The 12,515-nt window shown below is 45.3% G+C and overlaps 1 protein-coding gene across 1 annotated transcript in view; it reads right to left on the minus strand.

Moving 5' to 3' along the window:
- Positions 1–404: 404 nt before the first annotated feature.
- LOC147718131 (phospholipase A2 inhibitor and Ly6/PLAUR domain-containing protein-like) overlaps positions 405–12,515 on the minus strand; it is a 110,906-nt gene continuing 98,795 nt past the window's right edge. Inside the window, exon 5 of the mRNA XM_086919204.1 lies at positions 405–900. Coding sequence (XP_086775330.1) covers positions 776–900 — 125 coding nt within the window. The 3' untranslated portion in view covers positions 405–775. The remainder of the gene's footprint in view (positions 901–12,515) is intronic.

Here is a 12,515-nt window from a genome sequence, read left to right on the forward strand (position 1 = left end):
GGAAAGGAAGGAGGACGAACTCAAGAACAGGCCCCAATGGCTGAATATCAATTTATTGATCCAAAACTTCCAGCTGCGTCTCAGACAGGAGTATAAACATTTCTATCTGGTTCTTGTACATATTTGTTTATAATTGAACTGTGTTTAGTGGTAAAACGGAAGTTATATAATTTAAGGAGTCTGAAATTCAAAGTCAGCTAGTGTTTAAGCATGCAGCGGGGTGGTACACTCTCTGTGTATGATATGTCAACACCGAAACTTGATATGTAATTTGTATTTATATCTCTGGCAGGATGTACATAGACTAAACCATCATTATTTAGGTGATATTATTTCAAATAGAGGGATAACACTTGAATTCAGTTTCCTCCATGTTTACACATTAAGTCAGCATTAGTATTAAGTCAGCATTAGTATCCTATCAGAAGGAGCATCTTATCTTATCCCTAGCCAGTATCTTCGGGTGGTTGCAGTGCCAGGGGTTCAGTCAGTCAATGCACCATGGAGCTTATTCCCTCTGAGGCACGCAGGAGCTATATATGGCTGAATTTAAAGGCTGGTGGTATATAAACAGCATGGCGGCATGAACAGTACTACACACATTGCTTCTTTGTATTCTGTGTCCCAGGGAGGCTGACATGAGTTCATCTGCTTCATTCTCACATTGTTCCTCTTCACAAGATATGACTCTGCATTTCAGGGACTTTTAAATCTTTAGGAATGTTTCTACAAACTATTACTAAGCTAGGGTGTGAATGTTATTCCGTCAGAGGTCTCAAAGCTTCTCGGCAGGTGAGCACCGTAAATCGTAACTGTAGACTTGGGTCGCCGGTAGGTAAAATAATTCACAGTAATCTTGAGAAACACATCCTTTCAGCCTATACTGTTTCACAGCTTCACCTGTGGGAAAAACACACAGACAATAATCAGTCATTAACAATGCTGCTACATAAAGTAGATACTTTGAGCCCTACCTGGACTTTATTAAAGTGCCGAGAGATAGAATACTCTATATGCACTTCAGGTACGGCTCCCTCCCAGTAGGGGAAGTGACGGGGAAATGGTTCACCAATAACAGAAAAGATGGCCCAAGTTGTTAGGCCCCTGTGGAAAGCATTGCACACATCCCGTTTGCCTGTCCAGCATACAAACTGCTGCGGGAAAAAAGGTTGAGCCTGCTTTGCCGGCAGTTTGGAGCCCTGGATCACCATGCTGCACTTCATATTCTTAAAACTGGCACCGGACTTCTTATAGCTTGTTGTATGGCAAAGTATTTGGGCCAAACGTGGCTGATACAAAGAAAAGCACTTGTAAATAAGATGTAGTAGTTTTAACCCCTCATCCAGCAGCCAAATCAATGAACTTTTAACATCACTGCTGGAAACACTATCAAGCACAAGCACTTTATATCTTCTTTTTAAACATTGGCAACCTCCCAAGCATCTTGAAACTTTTTCTATGCATTTTAAAGCTATGAATTATTATTAGTTTTAGTTTTTATCAGGACCAATTGTATTTATGTCATTGAAATTTCTTGTGTTATTCTTATTTTTATGTTGTTTTTATGACTCTTGTGTCGAAATAAAGCTTGTGATGTGATGTGATGCTACATAAATATTTTCTCCATTTAGGAAAGAAATATGCCCTTCCGGGTCCAAAGTTCCTAAGATCTCAAATTGGCCATTAATACACACACTGGTAGTTGTTGAAAGCAACCTGGACCTGATTCCAGGGCCTGAGTTCTAGGTTGAATTGTGAGTGTCACCAAAGCTAAGGTGGGAGTAAAGAGGTCTGCTTTGAACAAGTACACTGGGCCTGACTGGTAAGTAATAATTGCAGCTTTTCCTTGTCAAAAATAAATGTCAATCATCCACATTATTTTATGTAGGTTATCCAAGAAATCATTTAATTTTTTTGCAACACTTTACTTGTTAATTTAACTGATTAGCACAACCCAAGAATGCTCAGTTGTTTTTCTGCAAATGTTGTAATGATCTGTACCACGTTCATGACAGAAAATACGTTTTTATTTGTATCTCTGATCTCTTCATTCTAACACCTCTGGTGCTCTTGGATATTCTTGCATAGTACTTAAAATACCACTTCACCTTGGTGATGAGCCCATCAGTATCACTTTACAAAAAACAATCCATCCTTGTGGTTCATCACACTACAATCCTCTGGCAGCCCATGTTGTAAAGTGAGAATACATAGGATCCATCTCTATTTCTGCTTGGGGTACAGCAGCAACAACACAATCCTGTGGTTTCCATGGTTCCAGTTTAGGGAAAAATGGGGCCCCTACCTAAAAGGATAAACCCTGGCAAGGAAACTATTTGTTAGAAACAAAAGATCAGCACCGGGTTTTGTGCATGGTTCAAATCATCAATTAGACAATAAATAATTATATAATTCATACCACATGATGACCTGATATATATTTTCACTTTCTTTTTTATTGCATTATTATTTTTGGGGGGATTTTTCATGAATTAATTGCCTTTTTTATCTTTAAATATCAAATAAATAAACTTTCATACAGATATATTGTTGCATATACATAAAATACAAAAAAGTAAGTGTGATACAAATTTCTTTAAATTACAATACAGTAGTTCATGATTGTATACAGAACCAAAATTCCATTCAACGCGATTCAGCCAAGCCTTCCTCAGGAATTCTGTATATTTCTCATGAGCGTTAACTGTATATGATTCTCAGTATAACGAATCCAGTATAACGATTCTGCTTAGGGCATATGTTTCCTTTATAGTTCACTGCTAAATATTGTTGCCGTAGCCTTGTCTCTTTCATCATCAATTATATACATTTTCGTATATTCCCAACATTTTCATAGATTTCGTTATTTTCTGAAGCTTGCAATTTGAAACGAACCAGTCTTCCTGGCATGTGCTTCTGTTATAAGGCTTCTTCAATTAATTTTTAGGCCATGTATACATTCTGTTTAAGTTCACTTACACTTCACTTAGTGAACGGTGCAACCGAACCGACGCTGCTCAGCTGAACGGTTTTTCAATCATGAACCGAATGGCCATGATCATTCATGAGTGACTCAGTGGTGAGAGGTGAGGCCAGTAGTGCGGCCTGGTAACATGGGGGTAACATGGTTCCAACAAGAAGTTTGGAGGAGACTGACCGGACTTTGCCACCCTAGATGAGTTGCAAAGTCTGCCTTACATTTATTAACTCACCTGGCAGAACCTGTATTCACGAATAGCTCACACACACACACACATGTTCACTATGTAGGTACAGGTATTGTTGCTGGCTGTCTGCTCTGTCTGTTTCAAGTTGTGAATTAAAGAGTCTGCTATGGTGAATATGTAACTTGCTGTGCAGAGCACAGGACACACATAAGAGTTGACCGCGACTGTTAGAAAAGCTGGATTATCACCCTCCTGATCACCTGCTTCTTACCGCATTCAATAGTGTCTCATTATTTCAGAGGGTATTGCTCTTGTGCAGTGCAATCCCTTGGGATGTGCTGTATGAGAGATGTATTTATTTATTTATTTAAAGGGTTTTATATAGCGCTGGCTGGACCCAAGATTATCAGAGCGCTTTACAACATATTGGACACAACATAGTTACAAAACAGAATAATAATACAGTTAGGTAATGAGGCAGGGCACTTTGGAAAGTTTGGGAAAGAGTACTAATATAGGTAGACCAGAGAGGAAAATAGCAGATTGAGAAAGGGGAACTGGATGGGAGAAGCGACTGCAGAGTAAGAGCGGAAAGGGGGAGCGGGAGAGAGATGTAATAAAGAAGTAACTAATAAAAATAAGGGGAAAGGGGGGAAGGCGGTTGCTGGGAAGGGAGAAACAAAGGAAGAGCAAGGGAGAAGATGATAACCGTTCGGGAGAAAAAAAATGTAATAAACAATGAAACAATAAATTAGAACCCCAGTATTTGTTGAGAAGGAGCATCTTGAGGTCTTTCTTGAAGCAGTCGTAGGAGGGATTGCAACGTCATTTCATTTCATGAAGCTTTATTCGGTTCATAACAATTGATGACCATAAAAGCACATAGCAAAATGCAACAAGGTAAAATGCAATAAGTAGCAGTAATGTTTAAAAAATCATACTTTTCCTAAAAGCCATAGATTTACAGATAAAACTTGCAGCATAAAAACATATAAAAGGGCAGTCCCTATTGTATAATATACACATTGCATCCTCCACAGTACGAATACCATACCTAATAAATATTGGTTTCAAGTATGCATTCCTTACATGTTGAAACAACGAACAGATCAGCATAAAGTGCATGGTGCTTTGTTTAGAATGCCCATCGCAGGGACAAGGGCCAACCGGGTGCTTTTTTTGATGTGGAAAAGCCACCAAAGCATGAGCAATACCAGCTCTCAATCTAGTTAGCACAAATCGATGCGCCGTCCTAGTTACCACAACGTAAATCTTTGGGAAGGGCATTCCAGATGGTGGGCGCATTACCAGAGAAAGAACGAGATTTTGGTGATTTCTTTTTGCGTAAGGGAGGGACTAGTATAAGTGCGTCGGTGCTCCTCAAAGTTCTAGAGCAACCTCCTTTGTGGAGTTTGTCCGAGAGGCAGGAAGGGGTATTTTGGGGGAGGGCTTTGTGAGGGATGCAAGCAGTCTTGTAGGTAGATCTGCCTTCGATCTGAAGCCATTTCAGGTTTTTGAGAAAGGGAGAGATGTGATCAAAGCGTTTGCAGTCAGAGATTAGCCTGGCGGCATGGTTAAGGATCGATTTGAGAGGGGCTAGGTGGATTTTAGGAGTTCTATCTAGCATGGCGTTACCGTAATTAATTTTTTACAGGACCAAAGCTTGTACAACTGTCTTAAAGTCATCAGCAGGAATAAAGGGTTTGATTTTTTTAAGATGATGAAGTGTGATGAGAGCACCTTTGGCTAAGTGACAGGAAGAAGTTTGAGAAAGATGCTTTTCCATTTTGAAGGGCGTTTGGTGAAGAAGATGTAGTTCGTTTTAATAATATGGTAGTTGTCATCGAATAATGTTTTGTGGTGGGAGATAAGAAGTTTGTGCTTGAAGTTTTTCTTACCATTTTTGGAGAGGGTTGAGGGGTAAAGGATGGACCAGGAGGTAGGGCCGTGGCTGGAAATACGTGTGTCCGGTGTCAGGGAGTATTGTTGAGGGGAGGCATGATGAGGCTGCACTATGAATCAGAGGGATGGGGGAGATGAGCAGGAGGTTGGATAGGGATGAGGCGGATGTGTGTGGTGGGAAAAGGAGGGAGAGGAAAGAGGGGCAGGGGAATATCAGGGAGATGTGGACTACACAACGTGAAGAGGTGGGTCATGCAATAAGTTGGTAAGATTGAGAGGCTGTAAGAGAGGAGGGATGGTGGGAGAGGGGGGAGGAATCAGAAGGAAAAGGCGGTACACACAGACTAAAATTAGGGGGGATGGGGAGAGTAAGAAACGGGATAAAAAGTTGAGAAAAAGTGAAGGGAAGAGGAAGGGGGAGAGTAGAATTGAAGGGGATAAGAAGGATAAAAGTCAGTGGAAAGCAGGAGTGGAAGGAATACATGAAGAAAAGGCAGGAGAGAGTACAAGTGGCGTTGAATGTCCAAAAATAGAGAATACAAATTTCAGAAAATATCACATTTCAATAAGAATATACCGTGTAGTAAGAAAATATAACTGCAAGTAAATTAAAGATTAATAATAAGAATTAGACCGCAAAAAGGCTAAATAAGGTAGATTCATACGAAAGCATACAGAGCATTAATGAATAATGATTAGAGCCATTCAAACCACCGTTAAGACCACATTAAGGCTAACTAAGGTAGATTTCTAAGAATAAAGCGATACAAAAGGGGCTGATGGAAGGAGCGTTTGAGCCAATCAAACAATCCCCCCCAGTCAACTGATCTGGGTTTAATCCATCACCATTCTATAGCTCACTCAGACACCCCAGTTCAGACATGGCCATATGCAAATCAGTCTGACCCCGTGCCTCATGGGAACAGTCCAGCCCGAACTGCCAAGCCATGTCTTCCCTGGACCGGAAACAAGCATCCTGGGACCGGTTTCGGATTCATAATCCTCATCAGCCAGGCTATCTTGAATCCAGTGGCCAAGTGAGCAAGGGACTCACGTCTGAGCATACCCTGCCACCTTAGGGCGAACAAAGCGATACAAAAATGTGGCAGGATGAGTAGAATCAAAGAGGTAGATTAAAATGACAGAGAGTAAGCTTAGGAGTAGTTTGCATAATGGAGTTATGGGGGGCAATAGAGGAGGAGGGCTGACTTGTAGAGCTACCACAAGTATGTTTTAGGGGTAAGAATCAGAGAGTAAAAAGGTAGAATACCATTTTAAATTTCACATATAAAAAAGAGGGTAAAGTGAAGTAGTTCAATATGAGAGCACTCAAGAGTGACAAATTAACACAAATTACAGTTTGTTACTGACAAGATAACAGTGGCCTGGATTAGGGCCAGATCTTAAATGTAAGTTCAGTGAATGAGTTGCACAACATATTAAAAAGTGGGAAGATGGGTCAATCCCATTTGAGTCTAGATTTCGTTCCAAGATGGCCACCGATGTAGAGAGAGGGAGCGAGTCCTTTTACCCTTTCCACGATCGATTAGAGCATCAGGAGGGAGGAGAAGAGGGATAAAATTGATGGTGATTGTTGACAAATTCGGTGGTATTATAATAATTGTGCAAAAGAAAGTCCATCAACACAATTCACCCATATGCCTCCGTCGTAGCTTAAAGACAGAGATAGCGACAGGCCGGACAGGAGTTCTTTGCGACCATAGCAGCAGCAGACTCGGGAGGCATGATCTCTCCGGGAGGTCAATGAATGTTCTCAACACTCCGTAGAGGTCCAGGATTAGGCCTGCGGGACATGCACGGAGACAGTCTAAGACAAGGGGGGGGGCTTGAGAACTCACTGTAAGACCGATGTGTGATCTTCAGCACAATCAGCAATGTGAGGTCGGACCGCTATCTGGGAGCTCGTCCATGTCCGGGAGGAAGAAGCAGAGTCCGAGCCACTAGACAGGGAAGGTGTATTACCACCATACCCGAAGGATTAGACGTTGCCGCTACCAAGTCGCAACATAGCTCTAACACAGGATTACCGTGTCATCGACGAACCGCGATGGCAGAGCGGCCTCCCAATACAGCCAGGACTCTGCGTGGGGGGAGAGATCCTCCAGACGATCACCAGCACAGGCGGGGATATACCACAGCGCCCGGTGCACTCAACCCCTTGGGGCAGGCAGGCACAGTTAAAGCGGAGGTCAGACAGCATCACGGCATAAAGGAATGCCTCATGGGTCCAGCATCGTGATGCTCCAGTGTCTGGAAAATGGTCCGAGTTGGCGCAATTATTCATAGATATTCTGTATTTCTTCGTAAAGACGTTCACCACAGACATGTATCATTATTCATTGACAAACAACATGAACAATAAAGCTTGCAATATTCAAAATCTGATAGCATTTATTATTACAATCATGTAGGATATAATTAATACATCACAGAAGTAACTTTTACTCATGGGAACAGTCCAGCCCGAACTGCCAAGCCATGTCTTCCCTGGACCGGAAACAAGCTTCCGAGGACCGGTTTCTGGCATTCCAGCCGTCTTCAGCCCGGCTTGCTTGAATCCAGTGGCAAAGTGAGCAAGGGACTCCCGTCTGAGCATACCCTGCCAAACTTATGGTAGCCAAAAGCGGTGCAAAAGAGGGTGGTGATGGACGGAGCATCTGAATCAATCAAACACTCACACCCAGTCAAAAGATCTGGGTTTAATCCATCACCGTTCTTTAGCCCACTCTGCCACCCCAGTTCAGACATGGCCATATGCAAATCAGTCTGACCCTGTGCCTCATGGGAACAGTCCAGCCCGAACTGCCAAGCCATGTCTTCCCTGGACCGGAAACAAGCTTTCGAGGACCAGTTTCTGGCATTCCAGCCATCTTCAGCCCGGCTTGCTTGAATCCAGTGGCAAAATGAGCAAGGGACTCACGTCTGAGCATACCCTGCTACACTTATGGTGGCCAAAAGTGGTACAAAAGGGGGTGGTGATGAACGGAGCATCTGAATCAATCAAACACTCACACCCAGTCAAAAGATCTGGGTTTAATCCATCACCGTTCTTTAGCCCACTCTGCAATCCCAGTTCAGACATGGCCATATGCAAATCAGTCTGACCCTGTGCCTCATGGGAACAATCCAGCCCGAACTGCAAAGCCATGTCTTCCCTGGACCGTCCAGCCATCTTCAGCCCAGCTTGCTTGAATCCAGTGGCAAAGTGAGCAAGGGACTCACGTCTGAGCATACCATTCCACACTTATGGTGGCCAAAAGCGGTACAAAAAGGGGTGGTGATGGACGGAGCATCTGAATCAATCAAACACTCACACCCAGTCAAAAGATCTGGGTTTAATCCATCACAGTTCTTTAGCCCACTCTGCCACCCCATTTCAGACATGGCCATATGCAAATCAGTCAGACCCTGTGACTCATGGGAACAGTCCAGCCCGAACTGCCAAGCCATGTCTTCCCTGGACCGGAAACAAGCTTCTGAGGACCGGTTTCTGGCATTCCAGCCGTCTTCAGCCCGGCTTGCTTGAATCCAGTGGCAAAGTGAGCAAGGGACTCATGTCTGAGCATACCCTGCCACACTTATGGTGGCCAAAAGCGGTACAAAAGGGGGTGGTGATGGACGGAGCATCTGAATCAATCAAACACTCACACCCAGTCAAAAGATCTGGGTTTAATCCATCTCCGTTCTTTAGCCCACTCTGCGACCCCAGTTCAGACATGGCCATATGCAAATCAGTCTGACCCTGTGCCTCATGGGAACAGTCCAGCCCAAACTGCCAAGCCATGGCTTCCCTGGACCGGAAACAAGCTTCCGAGGACCGGTTTCTGGCATTCCAGCCGTCTTCAGCCCGGCTTGCTTGAATCCAGTGGCAAAGTGATCAAGGGACTCACGTCTGAGCATACCCTGCCACACTTATGGTGGCCAAAAGCGGTACAAAAGGGGGTGGTGATGGACGGAGCATCTGAAGCAATCAAACACTCACACCCAGTCAAAAGATCTGGGTTTAATCCATCACCGTTCTTTAGCCCACTCTGCCACCCCAGTTCAGACAGGGCAATATGCAAATCAGTCTGACCCTGTGCCTCATGGGAACAGTCCAGCCCGAACTGCCAATCCATGTCTTCTCTGGACCGGAAACAAGCTTGCGAGGACCGGTTTCTGGCATTATAGCCGTCTTCAGCCCAGCTTGCTTGAATCCAGTGGCAAAGTGAGCAAGGGACTCAAGTCTGAGAATACCCTGCCACACTTATGGTGGCCAAAAGCGGTACAAAAGGGGGTGGTGATGGACGGAGTATCTGAATCAATCAAACACTCACACCCAGTCAAAAGATCTGGGTTTAATCCATCACCGTTCTTTAGCCCACTCTGCCACCCCAGTTCAGACACGGCCATATGCAAATCAGTCTGACCCTGTGCCTCATGGAAACAGTCCAGCCCAAACTGCCAAGCCATGTCTTCCCTGGACCGGAAACAAGCTTCCGAGGACTGGTTTCTGGCATTCCAGCCCTCTTCAGCCCGGCTTGCTTGAATCCAGTGGCAATCCAGTTTGCAGACATTTGGGCATGCTCTGAGCCATATCACAGGCTCCAACAACCTCCTCAGCCACTGTGGACCTAAAGATTTAAAGCACTGGAGTCCAGTACTGCCCCTACTCCCCACCCAGATCCGCTTTCTGATGACTGCTGCCGATGCCGCCCAATGACTTCACATAATGCTGATCGGAGCTGGCAGGACTAATGTCTCCACGGTCCATCTCAGATGCCCTGTGCTGTCCTGAGAGGTCCAGAATGCTGGGTTAGGCCCTTTAGCTCTAGCAGTGTCTACCGGAAGAGAGTCATATAAGTGATTGTTAGGGCCTCATTTGGGGACACGATTCTTGTCCCCTCACTGGAGCTGCTCCAATATCAGAACCTTTGTGTAGCCTGGATTTCCTGGGGCCTTGTTTAGTTAGGCCCATCCCCCCACCCTTTGCTTGGGCATCACTTCAAAGACCTTCCATATCCCCTCGGTCCTGGTCTACAGGTTTGCCCCTCTTGCTCTTAGAGACTGTTAGACCTTGAACACTATCACCAATGACTGGATACCTTGCTCATGGATGGGATTCGGCCCAGCCCATTGTTGGTCTCCTCCCTACCCCTTCCTTATGAGCCAACCCACTGGAGTATCAGGACCTGAGATGATGCACCTTTATTTGTTGATGCTACTGTACTACATTTTTTGCCCTGGTTGATTCACACTTTCCTGCAGTGGCAGGCTGACAGTCAGCTACACTGTCTAACCCCACATGGACTGGACAGTGATTGCTGTCTCTCACCTCTCTCACATTACAGTGCACCCAGGCCTTGTCTTCTTTACATTTATTACTGAACCTAGCTCCTGACCCAATGTCCTCATGTAAATCCTCTCACCAGCTACTCTTCAAGGGTGTAGTGGGGGAGGGAGGCAAGAAGTAAGCCTCCGTATCGCCATCACCGCAAAGACCCCTAACACCATCTCAAGAAAGTTACATCCTTAGCAACGCAGCTGTCTTCCATGGGCCTGAAGATAGCCCATCTTATGAAGACAACAAAATCACATAGGACAACTTAAGCTCCTTTCGGACCCGAATGGACACAGTTGACTAGTGGCTAGACAATACAGAAGACTGATTGGGGCACCTGGAAATCATGAGACCGTGCAAATTTCTTGAGCTGGACACCATGTGGATACATTTGGATTGACGTGCCAGAGATTTCCTTGACTTCACTGAAATGGCTCATTTGCAGGATTGCCTGCCCTGTATGCCATGGACAACCCAGCCCCATATCTCAATGAGAGGATGGGGCTTCACCTAGCGGGGAGCATCTAACCTGCTGGAGAGAACTACCTGACCAATCATAAATGACTTATTCTGAATGAAACATGGTACGTAGGTGCTGATTAGGATGGCGGGGAGACCACCAACAACAGGCTCTAGGTGGTGGTCTCTCCACCATCCTAAGCAGCTTTTCCGCCTGCCAAGTTTTGTGGGCAGAAAGCCCGACCGCCACACATCCGACGGGCTCCTTGAGCCTGCTAGTGCTGGGGAGGGCCTCCCTATCCCTACCATAGGGCTGGTGACTACCAGGTGCCACCATAGGGATTAGGATGGTCCATCCCCACTGGCCTTTCCATGGCCTAATGATGGATTAAACCCAGATCTGTGACTGGGGGTGAATGTTTTGCCATTGTGCAACATTACGTCCATCATCTTGTGTGTTTTGCTGTTCAACCTAAGTGGGAAGGGTATGCCCAGAAGTGGGTCCTGTGCTCACTAGGCCACTAGAGTCAAGGTATCCTGGCTGATGATGGCTGATAGCCAGAAACTGGTCCTAGGATGCTTGATTCTGGTCCAGGGAAGACAAGGCTTGACAGTTCAGGCTGGACTGTTCCCATGAGGCACAGGGTCAAGACTGATTTGCATATGGCCATGTCTGAACTGGGGTGGCTTGGTGAGCAAAATAACGATGGATTAAACCCAGATCAGTGACTGGGGGGAATGTTTTGTCATTGTGCAACATTCCGTCCACCATCTTGTGTGTTTTGCTGTTCACCCTAAGTGGGAAGGGTATGCCCAGACGTGGGTCCCGTGCTCACTAGGCCACTAGAGTCAAGCTATTCTGGCTGATGACGGCTGATAGCCAGAAACCAGTCTTAGGATGCTTGATTCTGGTCCAGGGAAGACATGGCTTGGCAGTTCGGGCTGAACTGTTCCCATGAGGCACAGGGTCAAGACTGATTTGCATATGGCCATGTCTGAACTGGGGTGGCTTGGTGAGCAAAATAACGATGGATTAAACCCAGACCTGTGACTGGGGGTGAATGTGTTGCCATTGTGCAATATTCCGTCCATCATCTTGTGTGTTTTGCTATTCACCATGGATAGGCTGGCGGGATGGACATTGGAGGTCCATAGGAGACCCCCATTCACCCTGGGCCCTTTTCTATGGGTGTAGGGGGGGCACCTGTGTTACCTCCCAAAAGGTCCCTGTACCATGTGTATATAGTACAGGGAAGTGTTAAACCCACTGCAATGGAAAATCTGTACAATGCGACAGCCACAGGCACTGTTGCATTGTAATTTAGTCTCTGGGACCCATCTCCATTAGGGTTGTCCCGCCCACCATCATAATCTGGCCCATAGTTCAGTGACAGACCTAATTCAGATAGATTTGAGGGACAACTTGTGTTTATCCATGAAGCCTTCAGCCAAAACAAACACTGTTTCTAATGCTCCCCAGGGTATATGACCGTGGCAGACCATGAAATGCCCTTCTCGCTGACTTCCTCAGGACCATCTCTACCCCTTCCTTATTTTCTCTCCTGTCTCCCCCCAGGGATAGGAAACTAGCCATAATTATCTCTTGAACCTATGACCATCATGAGTATCCCACACCATCCTATGTC

This window comes from Lissotriton vulgaris, chromosome 4_2, assembly GCF_964263255.1.
Source record: "Lissotriton vulgaris chromosome 4_2, aLisVul1.2, whole genome shotgun sequence".
Lineage (NCBI taxonomy): Eukaryota > Metazoa > Chordata > Amphibia > Caudata > Salamandridae > Lissotriton > Lissotriton vulgaris.